The sequence below is a fragment of the Pan paniscus genome, chromosome 7 (assembly GCF_029289425.2).
Source record: "Pan paniscus chromosome 7, NHGRI_mPanPan1-v2.0_pri, whole genome shotgun sequence".
NCBI classification, from domain to species: domain Eukaryota; kingdom Metazoa; phylum Chordata; class Mammalia; order Primates; family Hominidae; genus Pan; species Pan paniscus.
The window spans coordinates 125,256,150-125,278,466 of record NC_073256.2 but is presented as its reverse complement, the minus strand read 5'-3'; the positions used below and the strand labels follow the sequence as shown (position 1 = coordinate 125,278,466).

General features: G+C 37.4%; 1 protein-coding gene across 5 annotated transcripts in view; it reads left to right on the top strand.

The window, feature by feature from the left end:
- Positions 1-17,416, top strand: part of RSPO2 (R-spondin 2) — a 183,618-nt gene extending 166,202 nt beyond the window's left edge. For all 5 annotated transcript variants that reach the window (XM_003821749.4, XM_008975224.4, XM_055116852.2 and 2 more), the window contains exon 6: positions 15,540-17,416. In XM_003821749.4, coding sequence (XP_003821797.1) covers positions 15,540-15,655 — 116 coding nt within the window. In that variant the 3' untranslated portion in view covers positions 15,656-17,416. The remainder of the gene's footprint in view (positions 1-15,539) is intronic.
- The last annotated feature ends 4,901 nt before the right edge of the window (positions 17,417-22,317 follow it).

Sequence of the window (22,317 nt, the reverse complement as noted above, 5' to 3'; positions counted from 1 at the left end):
CTGACAAGTAAGTGATTTTAATTATGTACTAGGTGTGGAGTCTAGGCCATCAGGCAAATAAGGTCTGACTTTTCCCGGCATAGTAACTAGGTGGGGCATGGCTAACTCCACATGTCCTCAGGTCTCATATAGAATCTAGTGCTCCGGAGTAGGTATATTGAACAATTTTTTAAATGTCAGAGGCAGTTTATGACAAAGCATTTAGCAAATGTGATATATGACCTTAATTTAGACCAAATGTCTACATTTTGAAGTCACATGAAGAAAAAGTCATTAAAGTTTGTTTCTCTGACAAAATACTTGATTTTAGAACTTATTTTTCTAAGCCAATTAATCAGAGCTCTTTTATATATAAACATCACATATACAACACATATAAGTAGACAGAAGATATAGTAGTTGTACAGTTTTTCATTTGCCAGTTTCTGAGTTGGATTCCTGGCTTCAGGGTGAAGCTCTTGGAGAACAGGGCCAGGAAAGCATGCAGTTTCTAGGGCCTAATAAGTAGACACAGCTGCAGGGCAAAGCCAGATCCCCAAAGATAAACCCACCCTTTTCTGTTTTATGGAAACATAGGCAAAAGATTCTCAATTTTGCAAGATGTTGCCCAATAGGCTGCAGGGGAACCAAATTAACATTTTTCATCCCAGCAAAATACACATAACAAAACAGACACTAGTCACCTGCGAAGAGTGGATAGTCGTCCCAAGACAGGCCTGTTGAACTCTCTTCAGGGCTCACCGAATGTGACCAGACAAATAAGGAGGGTTCTCTGAGTTAGACCTGCTGGACTTTCAGCAGTTCCTTCTGAGATCCACTCCACATACACACACACACACACACAAAGATGAGAAGGATAGAAGGCCTTCCAAATCAGATCCCTAACCAAGAACTCCAAGAGTATACCTTCCAAACTATCCTTCTATTCTCCATCTGAGAAATCTCCCTGAAATCTTCCTGTTTGAGAAGTCTCCCAAACTAAGATTCTTTCTACTAGTCAGGGAGAGTCAACTGAGACCTCCCAGAAGCCAAACCAAGACAGACACCCCACCACGGTGTTACAGAACCAGTCGGGAGAAGGAAGAAGGTGTTGGCAGACCCTAGGATACTCACCAACCCAGACACCCCAAAATGGAGCTACAGATTCCCTTTAATATGGCTACAGTTATGGGATGTCTCCAATAATTTTTAAATATCCAGATTTTTTGGCTTTACATTTAAGGATATTTGCAATTTGTTAGTTATAATCCTAAAAACACACATTTATATAGAAGTAAACTGTCTTCTCACCAATATGCCCAGATGTGTTCTATGGAAAAGTATATTTTAGATACACATGCACATATGAAGACACAAAAACATACACATCTCGGGGAAATTGTGCATAGTCTCCATAATTTTTTGGGTGGCCTACTTCATTGCACTGAAACTATCAGTGACCCCGAATTTAAGATTCAATGGTCATTAAAACAGCTGCAGTTGTCTTTCAAAGAAAGATATATGTTAGAACCAATCTGGCTATTAATAAAACATTTAGATGATGAGCCCTGGGCATTGTATTACTGGAATTTAATTTTTTTTCTACAGGAAGATTAGGAAAACACATAAAGGCACCTAAAATACACTTACATATTGATCTTCTTTACAATTTATTACCCACAAATTTTGTCTGTTTTGTATTAGAATCAAACTGATTGGAAGGAATTTCCAGAAGTGTCTTAATTCATTAATTCCTTCTGATTTCTAAGCTACTGTAATGAAAATAGGTAACTAATTTTTGAAAATTCTAAAGGAGGAAGGTTTATTTACATCTGTTCTCAATAACTCAGTGTCTAGCTTTTCTAATACATAAAGGCATTATTATAACTATGTTATATCTTTGTAGTTGCAATTCTGTTTTTGATTAGTTACATAGTAAACAGTAGAAAACACTTTTATTTTTATAATAGAAATGTTAAAAGGTAATTTTTTTTTTTACCTATTCTGTGAGCATTGACATCTTTTTAAATTTCTTGACAATGCATTCTCTGTAGTCTTCTCAAAGTACCTATGATTATTTTGATTTTTTGGAACTCTTATTTGGATCTGCTGCCTTAAATCATCAAAAGCCAAACAGAATGCAGTATTTGAGCACAGTAAATATTCAGCGACCATCTTATGTTTACTGTTCCTGTTCACTGTTACTGGCATAGACTTCAACTCAAAGGCACTCACCAATTTAGCTCAAGTTTCACTACAGGTCCTTGAACCTGCCCTGCTAAGATCATGGAAGGTTTGTTTTGTATTCATCATAAGTCACTGATACTCTTTATATGTCAATCTCCAGGTAATGTCTTTTACAAAAATTATGGTAGTTTGGACTGTGAATCTCTTCTTGGATACCTCTGATTCACTGGTGATTCATTTTAAATAATTTTCATTACATTTAAAATTTCTAAATGCTATTTTTAAACTGTTGGTTTCTCATGCTTTAACGCCTGAGTTAAGTAAAACTGACAAGAACATACTGATAGAAGCATGACAATAAGCAATACTTGGAAAACTTATTACAGATACTTGTTGCATTTATATGTGTGTGTATACATGTAGTAGCTTCCTTTGATTTTAGTTTATATTGTATGTTTAACAGTCTCTATACTTTTTCTGGAGAGTAGAATGCCATTTTCAGTTGAGGAGACATGAACTCATTTCATTAAATATGAGGCCGCTTGTAAAAGATAATTAACTATGTTCTCCTGTTTTAATATTTGGTAGTTATAGACAAAGATATTTAGTATCAAGATAATCCAGCAAGGCTGTAGATTTCTTACAACCTTGGAAATGTGCTGTCTCTAATAATCGTGAGGTATGCCAAACATGTTAGAGTTCCTTCTCAAATATTTTTCCCCTAATTGAAATCTATTGCCTCTACTTGGGTAGTTGACAAAGATTCTGAAGTGACCAAAATATTTGTCTGGTCTTGTGGATAGAGACTATTTTGGCAAATGTTTGTTACTTTCTTTGTCCTGTAGGAATAACAAAATATACCATTGGTTATCCTCGTCTTGTATCAAACCAATCATGGCCCCAGGCTTCATTTTATGAATTTAAAGATTCAGCCACTTAAAGGAATGACCAGTTCATGGGGTTTGCAGGAATTTATGACAGAAGGGAAGAGAGTAACATTGGCCATTTCCTTCCTCTCCTCCCACTCAGGATTATATTTATGTAAGTCTTATAATGGACAAGAGGGTAAGCTTTGGGACCAGACTACATGAGTTCAAATCCCAACTACTACTTACTGCCTGTGGCATCTTAGGTTTACTTTACCTCTCTGATCCTCAGATTCTTCTGAAAATTTGGGATATCCTTCACCTTAAATATTTATCCCAATTACCTTTCTTTGATTATATGAATGTTAAATTATCACATGTACCATGAAAATATGTGCAGCTCTTATGTATCAATAAGAAAACTTTACAAAATAAAAAAGGAATAAAGTATTTCATAGGGATATTTTAAATATGAAATGAGTTATGCTCAGCACTTGGTACTTGGCACACTACTTACATTTATTTGATTTTAATAATTTGGAAGAAACTCAGCATCTAAAAGAAAAATATTTCTTGCCTTTTTTCTGTAATCCAGCAAATATCTTGATACCACTGGTATTTGTGTCACCTGGACTGAGAGGTACTTTTCTCATCTTTTTAGTTTTTGAAGTGCCAACTCTGCATTCCTTAGTTAGGCAGAAGCCCCAAACTTGATTATCAATTTGATTTATTTTCAACTGCAATTTTCTTAGTCTCTTTAGAATTTTTGCAAATGAACTAGACAGCCTTTTAAAAAGAACCTGTTCATGAATAGAGATATTCTGTAGAGTAACTCCAGTTTCTGGAATATGTCCACAGGAGAGATGAATCCACTATAGCACAAGTGACCTGCTCCACCTTGGCCAGAACATAAAGATAAGGGCCCTACCCCTGGGTGTGCCTCCCCACACTGGAAGCTTAATTTCTGCTTGCTTGCTTCTTGGGGGATTGCCTACAAATAGATCCCAGGGAAGGGAGTCCAGGCAGAAAGAGGTTTGCACACCCTTTCAGCAGTACTTTATGCTCTAGAATTGCATGCAGTTAACTTCGCACTAAGTCATCTATGAAGCTTAAAAAATATTCTGGGCTTTCAGGAGTTGGTGCATGGCTAGGGAATCTTTTTTAAGTTCCCTGGAGGATTGTTTTACTTCTGGCCTGTGAGCTGGCTTTTGGAACCACAGGTTTAAACTTTTTCTGACTCAGCTGAAAAATAAGCATCCTGTATTTTTTGTTTTTTTCCTTGAGTTTTGCCATAAGCACACTGTTGTTACGGAGTTGGAGCTGCTAAATGTGTTGCTTGACCCTGGGAAACTGAGGCTTTGAATGTCTTAACCCCAGGGAATAACTGATTTGAGGAATATGGGTTGTAGGCCAGGCCCATCAGGGATCTAATGGGACCCAAGGGAACCCTGATATTGTGTGGGATTGAGCAGGAAGGCTGATGGCCTTCTCCAGCCTAGTATTTACTTATTAATTTGTTTGTTCAGCAGCCATTTACATGATTACGAGATCAAAGGCATTTTGCTGGGCACAAGGGATCCGAAGACTATAGTGGAAAAAGTACAGGTTTTAGAATCTGCCAGATGTTGGTTTGAATCACTGCTGAGCTATGTGATTTTGTGCTATTTACTTAACTTCTCGAAACCTATTTCCTCATCGGCAAAATAGAAATAATGCTTGCTTTGCGAGTTGCTGTAAGGATTAGAAATAATACAAGTAGGGCACCTTATATAGCGCTATCGTTTATTTAGTGTTTGTGTGCCAGGTATAATATGTGAAATTTTATACATATTCTCTTTCCTTATACAGATGCTGAAGCAGGCATCATTGTTACTACCAGTTTAGAATTGAGAAAACTAAGGTTTAGAAAAAGTGTCTAGTCCAAGATCTCTAGTTTCTAAGTGGCATAACTCTGCTTTGAATCTAGGGCTGTCTGACTCCCCAGACTCATGTTCTTAACCTTGTATTCTAGATGCCTGCCAAGGCTAGTATCATGTTGTACCCTGCTACTTCTCCAGGTTAGGCCTGGGAGTGATCCATCCAAGAGCTGTTCAGGCATCCATGGCTCTGTGGCGACTAAGGCATGTTGAATTCCTCTCTAGAGAATATGCAATTGAGACAAAAGAGGACTGAGGCTATTATAAGAGGGAGGTAAGCCAAAAAGTCACAGGGTTTATCAGGGATAGAGTGTAGCCTACATAGACCATGTACAAAGCTGAAGTTGAGGCCAGAAGCCGTGGGGGAGCCTGGGAAGAACAGGAGAGTTCATTGAACAGTAGATGACAAAGTATGGCTTTGGTTCCTGACCACTTTCAGTGTTTAGATGTAGCCCTTATATCTTTGCTCCAACTCTCAGTTGACATGAGTGTAATTGAATATCTGTAACTTGATTTTTGGGAAGACTCTAACCAGGATGCTATGGCATATTACATTGTAGCTATTTTAAATTATGTTTTAAAATTTTTTAAAAATAGAGATGGGATCTCCCTATGTTGTCCAGGCTGGTCTTGAACTCCTGGCCTCAAGTGATCCTCTCACCTCAGCCTCCCAAAGTGCTGGGATTACAGGTATGAGCCACCATGCCCAACCTATTTTTAATTATTTACAAACTAGTAACCATGATATACAGCCAAACAAAATTGCAATAGAAGGTGGTAAATATTACAATGAGGGAGGTTCAAAGTGCTGCAGGGCACAGAGTGGGGAATGTATTTATGATTCTTTGTGGAGCATACATCCCCTCATATTATCTTGTGTTGACTGTGTTCATGTAAGACCTGCCACTTAACTGAACTGTTGGCTTGGACCAGTAACCTATACCGTTTTCTTTAAGAGACAGGGTATTGCTTTGTCACCCAGGCTGGAGTATGGTGGCATGATCATAGCTCACTGCAGCCTCAAAATCCTGGACTCAAGCAATCCTTCTGCCTTAGGCTTCTGAGTAGCTGGGACTACAGGCGTGTACCATGCCCAGTCTCATTAGCTTATATAGCTGCCATGTATAAACCATTACTTTCTTTTCACTTGTGTGTCAAGTTCCATAGAAATTGTGTTGAATCCAAATTAAATAAATGCTGCCATATGACAATGGTCTTAAATGTCATTTCTTGGGCTACTACTTTTTGTTTTTCATTTAGTTAATGGTTATTGATTTAAGACCAAGAGGAGGGTATTACATCTTCTTGTTCTAATGGAATTATTTTAAAAGGTACCTTCCGTTATAGTATGAAGTCAGCTATGGAGGAACTTAATTCTTTTCTGGTTATCCCATACCTCCTAATCAAATGAAAACAGCTGAATCATTTTCTCTGCAAACCTGATGGTTTTTCTGACTTAATTTAGGAGTGCCAAATGAGCTTGATATTTATCTGCATTTATTTTGAGTAAATTTAGGGCAGGCACCTGTACAACATCCTGGCAGCACAGTTTGAGTCCTTACCTTTTCCCCCAAAACATTCAATTAAATGAAAATGGATATAAAGCACTTATAGGGCCTGGTACAAAGTAGGAGTGTTCACCATCTCGCCTTACTTAGGAAACTTTATAGCCTGCATCTTGCTAAAATGTAAGAAAAAGAATAAGCAGTGAATCAATGCAGTATAAATTTACAGAAAATCTAAGTTACAGAGAAGTTGTTATTTATGCAGAATTTACCAGTTCATACAGGGTTTCAGAGTTAGGATGAGGTCAATGACTTTTTTTGTGGAACTCAGTCAGGGTAATATTGTCTTCAGTGCTTCTTTGCCCTCCTTGCAAAATGACTCAATAACTTGAAAAATGACTATCCTTATTTATTGACCTTTAAAGCTGGGAAAGTGGCCGGGCATGGTGGTTCATGCCTGTACTGTAATCCCAGCAGGAGGATCACGAGGTCAGGAGTTTGAGACCAGCCTGACCAACATGGTGAAAACCTGTCTCTACTAAAAATACAAAAAGTATCCAGGCATGGTGGCATGTGCCTGTAATCCCAGCTACTCAGGAGGCTGAGGCAGGAGAATCGCTTGAAGCCAGGAAGCGGAGGTTGCGGTGAACCAAGATCATGCCACTGCACTCCAGCCTGGGCGACAGAGCGAGACTCCATCTCAAAAAAAAAAAAAAAAAAAAAAAAAAAAACTGGGAAAGTATATGAGAGAATAGCTGAACTAGGCTCAGAGCACAGGTTTCCCCTTCTAATTAGCTGTAGAAGCATGGGTAGGGGTCACTCTAGATCTTCTGTGCTTCAGTTGCTTCATATCTAAACCACCTTGCAGAAGTGGACTACAGCAGGGCCTAGCAAATTGCCTAGTATATTTGCTGTCTTTCCACCCTCACCAGTGCAGCCAACTCATTGTGGTGCTGGAAGGCCAACTTGTCAGGAATCACCACCAAACAGCTTTCACCCTTGATGTCAAATCTATGTGACTTTCTGCACCAGAAGTTAGTGAAGATCATTTGCAGTTTTACATCTCTATTCTTATAAATAAGGAATCCAAGATAAGAACCTGTTATTTGCAGGTAGTTTAACTTTCCCATAAGAAAGTGACAACAAGAATTTGTGAATAATGCTTTTTCTCTAAATCAGTATTTGAATAGCAGATTTTCCTTCTTAATTTTCTTTTCTTCTCTCATTAGCCCAAATATCTTTTTAACAGCAGTGCAATTATATTTTTACCTTGTGCAGTACTTGGGTCTTGTTAATCTTTAGTCCACTAAAGAGATTACCTATGGTTAGAAAGAAATAAAAAGCCTCCATTGGGGGTTCAACAAAAAGTATTTAAGAAATTAGAGCCCCAAAGTTGCCCTGTACATTGTTTTAAAAAACCATCTCTTAACCAGTACTCTTACTGTAAAAGTGAATTATTGCCCCCTTGTGGTAGAATTGTGCATTTATTTTTTCACACAAATAGAGTCGTATTTTACTGTTTCTACTGCTCTGAAAAGTTTGTCCTTTACAATTAACCTAAAGTATTTATGAAAATAATTTTAGATAGTTTTAAAACTATCTCTTCTTGTTTGTGCTTACCTATGTGAAACACCACAGAATCCTGTCTTCAAACTGTTTTGTGTTTCTCTTTGACGGACTACGGATTTAAGAAACAAGCCCAAATCTCATTCAGATTACCTTGTTGTAGTCCTTATTGCTTCAAGAAAGCTGAAAAAGGTTATGGAATATTCTTACTGCCCCTTTAAAAGCCATGTCATACACTCGAAGAACAGATTTTCTTCAGAGCTGTAAAATGAGGAATTTCTGAGAATTTTTGAAATACCGTGTGCAGGAAACCGTAGTGGTAAATACAGTTCATTTATAAAGGTTCAGGTGATCTTCAGGGTTAGCTTTTCTTAATACAGTTCATTTATAAAGGTTCAGGTGATCTTCAGGGTTAGCTTTTTTTTCCATTTCCATCATTTTGAACATGAAATAAAATTTTAAAACCAAATAGGACTTCCTGTCAACAAAATGGGTAACAGATCTAACTCCTAATAAAATGTCTTCTATGAGAAAAATTGAAGTCTTAAAGAAGCCATTTCATAATTTCATACTATTTTAGATTAAAAAAATACGGTAAATTTTTACAGATGAAAGAATAGTAACAGTCAGAGGCTTCCCATTTAAACTGGCTGATTGAAATAGCTTTTACAAATTAGTGTAAACCTGTGCAGGTAGTAAGTAGTCTGAATCCTGATATTCTGAATGATTGTCACATTTGTATGTTGAGAGAAGTAAATTTTGTCCGTTATTTATTTTGGACAGTTGTCACCCTCAGTAGTCTTGCAAGAAGAACAACTCTTGTAAGTTATCTCTAGATCATGTGTAGATTTTAAAAGCACATGCTCTTTTATGAAGATGAAATGACTAAGTGACCCTTTGAAAAATCTTCTAAGTTACTACTTGACATTCAAGTAAACTCTCAGCAGGTGGCTTGTTATTATTTTCAACACTTTAATGTTTATTGCTTTGTCTCTAGATTATTTTTTCTTAAGGAAAATGATAGCAAACCATTATTGAAGGATTAGATGTTGCCAGTCCTTTCAAAACACAGCTATCTGTAAAATCTTTTTAGTGAAAAGAAGAGGTGCATTTCTAGAAAACCAAATGATTGTTACTGAAAATGCCTTAAAAGGAACTGACAACACTTTGTGCTGTCAGTAAAGAGCCACAATTGATTCATTTCCTTTACTCTTTCCACCTTACCCTCACTTCTGACTCCACAGCCAGTGTAAATAAGTAACTCTTATTTTATTTACATTTTACATTATGTAAATAAGTAAAATAAAAATAATTAAAATATGCCCATTTACATTATGTGAATAAGTAAAATGTAAATTTATTTTTAATACATGTAAGTAAAATGTATATGTGTTAAATATATATGTATTGGTTGTGCATTTTACTTATATAACTCTTATACTTGAAAATTGCAAAGAGTAGATTTAAAATGTTCTCACACAAGAAAAAAGCATATTAGGTGATGGATGTGTTAATTCGCTTGATTATTAGCTTGATTAACCATATCACATTATATACATACATCACAATATCATGTTATACACTACAATTTTTATTTTTCAACTAAAATAAATGTGTTATTCTGAACTATATGGACAGTAGAAAGATTTTTATCTTAGGCTACATAGGACATAGTGTGGTAGATCCCAGTCCTGCTCATCATATTTGCCCACTTGAACTGCTTTCTAGAAGGAAAAAAGCTTCAAGAACTAACAAACCTCCATTCTTAATGTCTGAAGTGTTTAGGCCAATAGTTTTTAAGCTTTTATATTTCAGATCTAATTACAAGTGATGACTCTGCAAAAGAATCCGCTTACTATCATTTCCATTATAGTAGGAATGCTTTTGTATTACAGGCTTTTTCTTAGATCCATTTATGATAAGTTTTAGTGATATCCAACAGTAGTATTCCTGGATATAAAGTTAATTGTTATTACTTAAAATATAAAATATAAAAATATAAAATGCTATTTCTAAAATAAAAATATAAAATGCTATTACTAAAAATATAAAATATAAAATATAAAATACTTGCATTCATAAAGGGAAAACAAACTTTATTCCCTCAGTAATCACAAAAAGAAGAGGTCATGAAAAGTGTAGTCAGGACATTTAAGTACGTTACAATTTTTTCAGTATTAAAGATCCCTGTGCATGAATCTTTGTCCAAGTTTAGATTATGTTCTGAGGGATAGAGTCCTAGATCTGAGTCAAAAGTTAAGAATATTTTTTAATACTTTTCTACACATTGGCAGATGGCTTTTCAGAAAGGCTGTATCAATTTTATATTCTCAATGCATCCTGTTGCCTGTCTCATGACATTCTTACAAGTGTTAGATATTTTTACTTTTAAGGATCTTTGTAGTGGCATCTCATCTTATTTGGAGGTTTTAATTGTGAGATTTGATTATTTAAATATATTTATTAGCTATTTTTATTTCCTTTATGAATTGTTTAGGTCTCGTCTATTTTTAAATGAACTTTAAAAAATATTTTAGAAACCAGTTGGTGTTTTCTAGACAATCACTAATCTTAAATAAATACCTCTTGCTACTCATTCTTGGGCAAAATCAAGTTGCCCATATGGAAAAAAAAAATGGTACAGTACTGCTCATCATTTACAACTCAGTCCTTCTGACTTTAGATGTAAAAGGAGCATTTCATGTTCTGCTTCCAGAGTGTTCTCTGAAATATGACAATATCTGCCAGGTTGGTGGTTACACAGGTTTCTTGTCCCTAAGTTTTAGTGGCTTTGAAGAATGACTGAATCTCTCTGAGGTGATTTCGAAATCTCCATGTTGAATTTTATAATTCAGTGAAGCCCAGGTTTCAAGTTAGAGCATTACAAACTTAAAAATCAGTAAAACTCAGTCCTAGTTTTGTCGCAGTTGTGGCTACAACAGTAAATTCCAGTTAATTATATTTGTCATAATTGTGGCTTACTTTCCACAGCTTGTGTGTTTATATATGTATGTAGGTATGTCCATGTATTACGTATACATATATATATAGAGAGAAGCTTTTATCTCTTTTATAGTCAAAGCTACTGAAATTTTTCTTTAGTTTTCTTCCATTAAAAGCCTTTCTTAAAACACACAGCATTATGGAAACTCTAGACAGCCTCGGTGCTTTACTCTGAGGGATGTACAAGAAACATTTTTCCAGTGATGGAAAGATTCTTACCTATACCCAGTGAGAGGAAAGAGAGCATTTGAAGACCTTTGACTTTGAGAGTTTATGAAAGAATGAAATCACTGTCTGACTGGCAGTGGAGCTGGCATTTGCACAGCTTCATGTAATTTGTGAGTCTGCCTATATCTTGGTTCAAAATAATCTACCCTGTTTCTGATTCTAATAGCAGCAATTCACAGCTGGATGGTAGCAGTATTTCCATAAGGAATTGTTCATATTTCTCTGCAGAAGAGTTGATAGGTTATGCTCTTGGACCATTTCCACATGTGAGCAAGTCAATGTAATTACATTAGTTAGAATGTGGCTTTGATAGTATCTTTCTAATTTTGTTCATTTTGAGGATAATCTTGTCTTGCCAGTGATATTCTACACATCTTCCTTTCATCCTAGGGCCACAACTTTTTCACAGTGTCTCATAACTTTCTAGTGAATGATGACTGTAGTATTTTCATTCTATAAACATAGAGACTAAGAGTCAGGCATATGCCTTACCAGACATCTCAGTTACAAGACTGTGCCTAGCCTACCAGGTTTTCTTCTTCCCAGAAGTAGCCTTTCTCTAAACCACATTGCATTGCCTTCCTTAAAAACGGTAATAATTGGGACCAGTCATCTCCTTGCATCTGCATAACAGTGCTGAAAAGATCTGCCCTGTAGACCTGATTCTACCTGATTTTGAAGAGATTCCCTTAGTTATGATGTGTCAAGGCCACTGCATTCTCAAGACACTAGGGATAAAGATATGCAAAATTTGTCACTAGAATTGGATATGTTGGATGTTGACAATCCCCTTGTAAAACTCAAACTTTTTTTTTTTTCTAATGATCCTGGGCAGTATCTATTCCAAGTCTTCTCTTGTGAACTAAAAAGTAAAGTTAAATTCATGACTTGAATTATGCGTTGGGTGACTACCATCATATTTGCCTTTAAATACTTCCTGTATAGCATATATGTGCTTGGGAATGTGCAGCAATTGAAGTCTAGAAGTCATTCTCCAAGTCTAATCCCGCATCCACAGAGGTAAAGAAATTAAGCAGAAACAGAAATTAGCACGTTTGTATGTCTATTATAACTTATTTTCAAATATATAGATAAAACGAGGATTTTTTTGTTAGCTTTAATCTTACCGATTTCTTTTCTCATGTTTGAAAATCTTAGAACGTGAAAAAAGCATTTGTATGAAAGACCCTTTCTGTATGTTACGTTGTATTTTAGTATTCTTTTACTACTTTTGCTACTTTGAGCTGGGCTTGAAGTCAGAACAATGTAGTATGGACCACAAAATATTTTCAGTTAATTTAGGCCTGTCTGTGGTCAAATCTTGGCTAACCATCTTAATTCCTCGGTATTTGCAATATATCTTATGTGAGAAAAGGGACTGGCCAAAAGCAAAACCAACCAACCAAACAATAGCAAAGAGGTGTCATTCAAGAGAGACTTCTGAGGAAAATCTTTAGGGTTGTAATTAGGGCCCCCAAACATTGCTTGTTGGAATTGGTACCATATAGCTTATTGCCAACAGAGTAATTGTACAAGTTAAAAAATTATTTTACATAAATAAGCTTTCAGAAGCATTGCTGAATTTTTGGCCAGGATTACCAACTGTTTTATGCAAGTATTGAGTAACTTCCCTATGACACAATATCATATCAGCCAGTAAACCCAAAACCATTTAATATTGACAATTACTTCAGAATAATATATTGGGTAAATGAAATGAAATTGACCATCTTAAAATGAGCTTTTCCCATCATTTTGCATGGATTTGCTGTTAGTGAAAGTAGTACATATTTAACTCGCAACTACATAATTTACACGAAGCTTTCTTGTGAATGTGAAAAGTTTTCTTTAACATATATTCTTTAACATATATTCAGTATTAAAATCTAGTAAGATAAGCTTTATTTTTCCATTCACTTAATTTCAATTTGCTTTTAAAAGAAACTCCAGGCTTTATATCAATTAAGCATAAACCAAATGAATTTAAAATGTAGTCAGTAATGATTTTTTAAACTAAGGATTTTGTTGTTTAGAGAAAATACAGAACAAAAACTTCTTCATAACACTTTATAATTGAAGCTTTTAAAATATGCTATATTTTGTATTAAGTATTTCATTTTTCTGCCCTCCTTTGGTGTGTCTCATCATTAGAGATAATGTTACTAAATAGTTGTAACTTTACAGCTGCTTTGATTAATGATGGCTTGAACTAAGGTTTCATTGGGTAGGATTTACTACGTTTCAAGATGGCAAACTGCCATTATAACATTAATGCCAGAATTTAATGAGAACCAGAAGTTAGCTTTAAGGACCTTTATAATTTAATATGGGGGCATGATCATGTTCTCATTGTTTTAATGCAATGTCCTATTAAACATAAGTTATTCTTTTAAATCTTTTTTTCTTGTGATAAAAAGATGTAAAAACATTTGCTCAGCAAATGTTTATTGACTATCGACTAAGTGCCAGTCACTGTGCTAGGGTCTTGAAGAGTAAGCCTGTTTTCCATCCTTAAAACAGATCCTTTCTGATCAGAAAGAACAGAAATAAGAAACATCTACCTTATTTAGAAATCTCATGGCCTTCCTTAACCTTGTATGACTCTGGTTTCCTAATTCATGTATCTCCCTAGACTCTGGTCTGTTTCCTTTTCATTTTTGACATCAGCCTCCTTCTCCATAGGCTAGATTGAAAAATTGGCCTGCTATATGCCTGGAATGAAAGGGTCTGGGTTATGTAATTTTACAGGTATGGGAAGGATGAAGAGCACAAAACTGAATGTCCTGTTCCCTATTCGTAGTACTGATTACTGTGCTGTCAAATAGCTACACCTTACAGGAAGAGAAAAGTTAAGCTTTATAGAACTACAAGATAAAATTTGAAGTAGGGAAAGTAAGAGAGGAAGAACAGCCAACAGGATTCTTTCTTGTTCATTGAGACAAAAGTCTTCCTGTACTGAAGGTGTGTAGGGGTGACTTACTTTCTGTAAAATGCAGGAGACCTTTAAAGCCCTTTTCTGTTCTAAAAAATCCTCTGATTTCTGTGTGTTTAGAACTCAAAGAGGTGATGGACCTAAGACAGATGTCTCATGTTCTTTATTCTTTTTTCTCAAAATCTTATGTGTACATACTTAGAAAGGTTGAGACCTTATAAAGTAAGACTGTAAAACTATAACCACAGATGGAGGAAGTAAAATATAGCAGAGGCAAAGAAAAAAACAGCATTTAAAAAATTCCTGATGGTGGAAAACCTCAACTAGTTAGCTTGTAGCCTGGGCTTCCTAGTGGCTAAGGCAAAGAAGAGAAATAGGATAACTTGGTATGATCGTCTGGTAGTTAGACACATACCACCAGTTTATCAAAACAAATAAGCATTCTTCTTGCTCTCCATTAATAACAACAGCTTGTCCAGGGGATTTGGATAAGAAGCCATAAGGTATATAATGAATGATGTCTTCATGAATTTTTATAGAAAATAAAGGATTGCAAGAACAAAAAACCAAACACCGCATATTCTCACTCATAGGTGGGAATTGAACAATGAGATCACATGGACACAGGAAGGGGAATATCACACTCTGGGGACTGTGGTGGGGAGGGGGGAGGGGGGAGGGATAGCATTGGGAGATATACCTAATGCTAGATGACGAGTTAGTGGGTGCAGCGCACCAGCATGGCACATGTATACATATGTAACTAACCTGCACAATGTGCACATGTACCCTAAAACTTAAAGTATAATTAAAAAAAAAAAAAAAAGAAAATAAAGGATTGCACATATGTCATTTTATACATTGGTATTTGGAATATGGAGGAAATAATGTTAAAAGCGAGACTCTTTTTCCCCCATGGGGAAAGGGAGAGAGGAGTTTGAAACTTCTGGTATGTTTGCTATAGATAGATGCTTATTTTCTTTTGACCCACTGACATGTGGAGCAGTAGTAAGATGTAAAGATGTGTAGAAAAGGGTATCATTGTTAGAAGTAGGAGGGAATAAATGGAATTTTTGTGGCAGGATGATATTTGAAAGACGGATCAGGCCACTGGGAGGTTTTTCAATATGCCAGTTCCCTGTAACAGGAAAATCAGTCTCTGTTTTAGACAGCATATCTAATTTAGTAAATTATTATTATTCTGTCAAAATTAATGTGAACAATTTTCTCTTTGAGGCTTTTTCCATAGGTGATGTTTTCCAGATGGGCTTTGTGCAAAACTCCCAATATTTTTGTGTTTTCTTTCCTGGAGAAAGAGCCATTTCTGACATCTCTTCTTTTCTTTCCTTCATTTCAGGGAAGAGAACACCAAAGGCGAAGGAGAAGAGGAACAAGAAAAAGAAAAGGAAGCTGATAGAAAGGGCCCAGGAGCAACACAGCGTCTTCCTAGCTACAGACAGAGCTAACCAATAAAACAAGAGATCCGGTAGATTTTTAGGGGTTTTTGTTTTTGCAAATGTGCACAAAGCTACTCTCCACTCCTGCACACTGGTGTGCAGCCTTTGTGCTGCTCTGCCCAGTATCTGTTCCCAGTAACATGGTGAAAGGAAGCACCACCAGCATGGCCCCTGTGTTATTTATGCTTTGATTTGAATCTGGAGACTGTGAAGGCAGGAGTAAGTGCACAGCCCGTGACTTGGCTCAGTGTGTGCTGAGAGAATCCGTCCCCGGCACCATGGACATGCTAGAGGTGTGAGGCTGCAGAACACCGCTGGAGGACGGACTTGTGCCTATTTATGTGAAAGAAGATGCTTGGCAGGCAATGCGCTATTCACTCGTGACCTTTATTTCTCACATTGTGCATTTTCAAGGATATGTTTGTGTGGATATCTGCTTAGTGTTACCACATGGTATTCTCAGCATGTTACCTTCACACTGTTGTGCGATGAAACTGCTTTTAGCTGAGGATACGCTCTGGAAATTCCTGCTCAGTTTCACTGCAGCCCTAATATGTACATATACTGCAGGAGCTACATATAAAGCTCTTATTTACTGTATATTTATGCTTTCTTGTGGGTAACAAGTCATACCTGATTAATATGATGCCACTTTGTTTCTAGTGGTTCCTAACCCATTGTCTGATAAATTACTTTTCTAGTTTGGGGAATTGACACTTGTTTTGTTGCCTCTTGAAACTTTTTTTTTTCCCCCTCATTGTGGGCTTATTTCTCATTGTAAGGGTAGGATAAACTAGTTTTTGTATATAGAGTCAAATGACCAGTGTCAAAGAGTTTGCATATTGGGTAGACCTTCTCCACTTCACATGTCCCACACATATAGATAAAGCAGCAGGCGGCATCTGGCAATCAGAAGCCCAAACTGCCTTTCAGTCTAAGATGTGATGACTTTGATGAAACACAACTGAAAACATGAGGGACTATATCCAGTCACTTGTAGCCAGTTTCACAGGCCAGCTACAGAATTGTCCAAACATTATTTCTGACTGCAATTTTTTTTTCCCCAAATTTAAAGCAATCCCTGGCTTTAAATGACAAGGCACCTACCAATGTTCTTGGGTCACTGAAGAAGCTACTACCATGAGCCTGTGCATAGAATTTTAGGAGATAAAAGGATGAATTTCTGTGACTGCCAGTCAGATCTTAACAGGTTTCTGTTGAGCCAGAATCTGTTTCAGATCCAAGATGGAGAGGAACACTATGGACACTTCCCAGGTGACTTTCAGAGCAGTTGTTTCAAACACATCATTGTCCTTTTAGGGGAACCAGTTTTTAGAAGGTTGTGAATTGGCTTTTTCACAAAGCATTATTATCTTCCTGGCTGATCCAGGAGAAAATTAGAACAGAAAAATAATGGTTGTGGATTTTGAAACAAAGCAAGGTAAAGCCTTTTTTTTTTCACCTTGCATTGGCAAAACTACCTCTTCAGTGTTTTTGTTTAACTTTTGATTCAAAAGCATCTTACCAATAAGGATAAATATCATATACATCGTTATGAAAATATTGCTATGAGATAATAAGCCACATATGAATGTTGTATACAACTTTAGGGTTTGCATTTAATCCTGAAGTGTTACCTCCTTTCATGTCTATTTACACTATTTTCCCATTTACTAAGTGGGGAGGGGGGTCTCCTTATATAGTGCTTCATCGTTAATAAGTCAATACCTGTTGTTCCTGGGATGTTCTTTTTTGTGCATTAAAAACTTCAAAATTATTTTTTGTGGAGATTTCTTTTTTACTTTAGAGATACATTTAGAAATAACTCAGTACTTTGTTCTACCCCCAAAATAACAGCCCTTTAAAAAAGACAGGCAAATCTTTAAAAACCTATATTGGTAACTACATCTAGAACACTAAGTAGTTTATAACTGTAAACTAGAGTCCAAGTGCCCGAGTTCTAATCCAGACTGAGAGTGGCCTGTGAAAATTACTTAATCCCTCCACTCTCAGTTTCCTTATCTGTGAAATGGGGATCACATTATCATCTGCCTCTAGGGGCTGTGTTTTAAGGACCAAATGAAAATATATGCAGGGAAATATATACAGGGTTGTACTTTAAGGATATAATTAGGTAAAAATGTGTAAAGTATGGTCACCACGGCATTCTATATACTAAGTACTATACAAGTTGGTCACCTATTACATCTTTCAATGGCTATTTAGATTCTTTTAAAAAATATTGATTTCTCCTTATTAACAAAATAGAACGTTTATGAAAAGTATCAATCTAATCTATTGCTTGGTGCCTGGGCATTATTTGCTAAAACATTTACATCTGCTTGATTTCTGACTCTCCCTGATATAAGCAGCATACACACACAGATACACACAAAACTGAATTCTTTCCTCTATCAATCAGTAAGGGTGCAATCAAGGAAATAAACTAGTCGGGGTGTTTCAAATGGGGAATTTAACACCAGAAATTGGTTATACAGGTGATAAAGGAGACACGAAGCCAAAATATGTTGCCAAGATGACCCAGAGATTAGCAACAGCAGGAGGCACTATTTTACCCCTAATGCAAGAGGGATTACAAGAAGAGGTGGAGTTTCCAAAATCTAGAAGCCACAGGTGCCCAGCTAGACTTAGAACCATAGCTGAGGCTAGAGCTATAACCACAGAAGGAGCTGGAACTGAGGACAGAAAGCTTGTTTGGTAGGAGCTGAAATATTGGAGATGATCTTGTTGCTGTGAGAAATGCTGCTTGAGGCAAATTCATAGAGGAGGAAATACCCTGGCTTCTCCCTATCTCCCAACTTCCAGTCTTCCACCAGTGCCCGCTATTGCCCAAAGCTGCCCAGAAGCCAGTAGGCAAGGGAGTCTGGGTAACACAGTTTTCTGTGGTTCAGAAGAGCCTGAGGGAAGGGCAGCGGGTAGATCTAAGAGCAACCAAATGATCGGCATAATCACTGATATAACTGCCTTCAACTGTTCCCCTTCCTGCTTTTCCTATTGGACAGTTAATTATTTACCTAGTTGATTAAAGGCTCTTGTATTCGTCATTTACTTCCTTTGTTCCCTACATCTAGTCAGTTACTAATATCTAATGAGTTTACCTTGGAAATATCTCTTGATTTTCTCCGTACCCCTTTACTTTCTTTGCCCAAGGCTGGTCCTCTTTGTCTCTTTTTCTGGACTGTTCCACTCTTCCTAGACATCATTCTTGCCCCCACCTTCACTCACTCCAATTATTCCTTTGTATTTCTATCACTTATTTTTCTATTAACAATTTTTTACTGCTTTTTAAAAAAAATACTTTCCCATTCCCTATAGAACAAAATTTTGCAATTCTTCAGTGCCCTTTTAATGTCATCTTCACCCATGTATCTTACAGAGATCAACAAAAGACTGAATGGGGTGGAAGACTGTGGTAAAATCTTCAAGGGTTCCTTGATGGTAAACTTGGACATGCTCACTGTATTCGTTGATACCCCTTGAATCACAAAGACAGAAATGCAAGGGCAGACATGGCATTAAAAGTAGATGATATTAGCATGTGTTGGTTTCTGATAAAAATGTAGGTGATAAACATTAAATCTTGAAATCTCCAATTCTTGTGTTACTTCTTATTAAAACAAAATAGATCTTTATTTTAGGCCCAAACCTAAAGTGAAATATTAAACATTCAAAAAGCAAATGTTTTTTCTACATACAGTTTCTCTTTCTAGGTTCATTTACATGGGTAGCACCACTACCTTCTAGCATTCCCTTGACTGAGAGGTTGAAGAAGCTGAAAAATGTGTGATGAATAAAGATTTTGATGGATTTCCATATTCATCTCTGATGAATCATTACAGCAAACTGCCATGTGCCATTTTCTCCTGCTCTAGCAGACATTGTTACTCACTGTCTCTCTACCTCTGAGCAAGACATGTAGATTCAGAATCCTTCCCAACAAAAGTGTTCCAAGAAAACATTACCAATATATTGGAATTGACAGGGGAATTACAACTTTTTGCTTTCCGGGTTCAACTTAATGCCCTAGAGAGTGATTTCTTCACCCAGACACCCTCTTTGGAGCACTCCATGACGTATTTTTCAAACATTTCCGCTAATACCCTTACAGGCAGAGAAGAACAAATTCATAACTCTGGAATTATAACCTGAAGCAGCCTCATTTTAATCCTGATTTTAAAATAATTCATGCAAATATTGCATTCTACTCAATAAAATGCCTATTTTTAAATGCAAAAGTATTCCCCTATCCTTTGACATTCCCTCCGAAAACCTTGGAGCAAAATCACATTTCAGGAAGATGTTCTATGTTTATTCAGTCCTAGGTTTTACATACTCCTTGGCAAGTAGTTCCTTGTCCCTGGAAAAATACATATCTTCATTTAAGAAGCTGAAGAGTAGTTCTTTGGTAGTGTTCACAAATGGCTTTACCAACTAATTCCTCCTTGGGTTTTATGACCTCAGGCTCCCCAGGTGCACATTCAACTTTAATTTGATTCTTTTTCTACTGGCTTCCTTTCTCCTCTTTTCTACTTTAGTTATGATTCAGCCACAAGCTGCCTTCCCTCTGTTTTTGAGAAAAGAGGTAGCAATCTTTTTCTGTAAAGGGCCAGAGAGTAAATATTTTAGGCTTTGTGGACCACACTATCTCAGTGGCAGCTACTCAGCTGTTATAGCAGAAAAGCAGCCATATTCAGTATGTAAATGAATGGGCATGACTATGTTGCAATACAACTTTATCTAAACTTAAATGTGAATTTCATAGTTCTCACATGTCATAATATATTCTTTTGTGTTGCAGGAAGTCAGGGACCCTGAACAGAGGGACTGGCTGAAGCCATGGCTGAAGAACATAAATTGTGAAGATTTCATGAACATTTATTAGTTCCCCAAATTAATACATTTATAATTTCTTATGCCTGTCTTTACTGCAATCTCTGAACACAAATTGTGAAGATTTCATGGACATTTATCACTTCCCAAATCAATACTCTTGTGATTTCCTATGCCTGTCTTTAATCTCTTAATCCCATCATCTTCGTAAGATGAGGATGTATGTCATCTCAGAACCCTGTGATGATTGCATTAACTGCACAAATTGTTTGTAGAGCATGTGTGTTTGAACAATATGAAATCTGGGCACCTTAAGAACAGGATAGGAGGGAGGAGCCAAGATGGCTGAATAGGAACAGCTCCGGTCTACAGCTCCCAGCGTGAGCAATGCAGAAGACAGGTGATTTCTGCATTTCCATCTGAGGTACCGGGTTCATCTCACTAGGGAGTGCCAGACAGTGGGCGCAGGTCAGTGGGTGTGCGCACTGGGCGCGAGCCGAAGCAGGGGGAGGCATTGCCTCACTCGGGAAGCACAAGGGGTCAGGGAGTTCCCTCTCCCAGTCAAAGAAAGGGGAGACAGACGGCACCTGGAAAATTGGGTCACTCCCACCCTAATACTGTGCTTTTCCAATGGGCTTAAAAAACGGTGCACCTGGAGATTATATGCCGCACCTGGCTCAGGGGGTCCTATGCCCATGGAGTCTCGCTGATTGCTAGCACAGCAGTCTGAGATCAAAATGCAAAGCGGCAGCGAGGCTGGGGGAGGGGCGCCTGCCATTGCCCAGGCTTGCTTAGGTAAACAAAGCAGCCGGGAAGCTCGAACAGGGTGGAGCCCACCACAGCTCAAGGAGGCCTGCCTGCCTCTGTAGGCTCCACCTCTGGGGGCAGGGCACAGACAAACAAAAAGACAGCAGTAACCTCTGCAGACTTAAATGTCCCTGTCTGACAGCTTTGAAGAGAGCAGTGGTTCTCCCAGCACACAGCTGGAGATCTGAGAATGAACGGGCAGACGGCCTCCTCAAGTGGGTCCCTGACCCCTGACCCCCGAGCAGCCTAACTGGGAGGCACTCCCCAGCAGGGGCAGACTGACACCTCACACGGCCGGGTACTCCAACAGACCTGCAGCTGAGGGTCCTGTCTGTTAGAAGGAAAACTAACAAACAGAAAGGACATCCACACCAAAAACCCATCTGTACATCACCATCATCAAAGACCAAAAGTAGATAAAACCACAAAGATGGGGAAAAAACAGAGCAGAAAAACTGGAAACTCTAAAAAGCAGAGCACCTCTCCTCCAAAGGAACGCAGTTCCTCACCAGCAATGGAAAAAATCTGGATGGAGAATGACTTTGACGAGCTGAGAGAAGAAGGCTTCAGACAATCAAATTACTCCGAGCTACGGGAGGACATTCAAACCAAAGGCAAAGAAGTTGAAAACTTTGAAAAAAATTTAGAAGAATGTATAACTACAATAACCAATACAGAGAAGTGCTTAAAGGAGCTGATGGAGCTGAAAACCAAGGCTCCAGAACTACGTGAAGGATGCAGAAGCCTCAGGAGCCGATGCAATCAACTGGAAGAAAGGGTATCAGCTATGGAAGATGAAACGAATGAAATGAAGTGAGAAGGGAAGTTTAGAGAAAAAAGAATAAAAAGAAACGAGCAAAGCCTCCAAGAAATATGGGACTATGTGAAAAGACCAAATCTACGTCAGATTGGTGTACCTGAAAATGACAGGGAGAATGGAACCAAGTTGGAAAACACTCTGCAGGATATTATCCAGGAGAACTTCCCCAATCTAGCAAGGCAGGCCAACATTCAAATTCA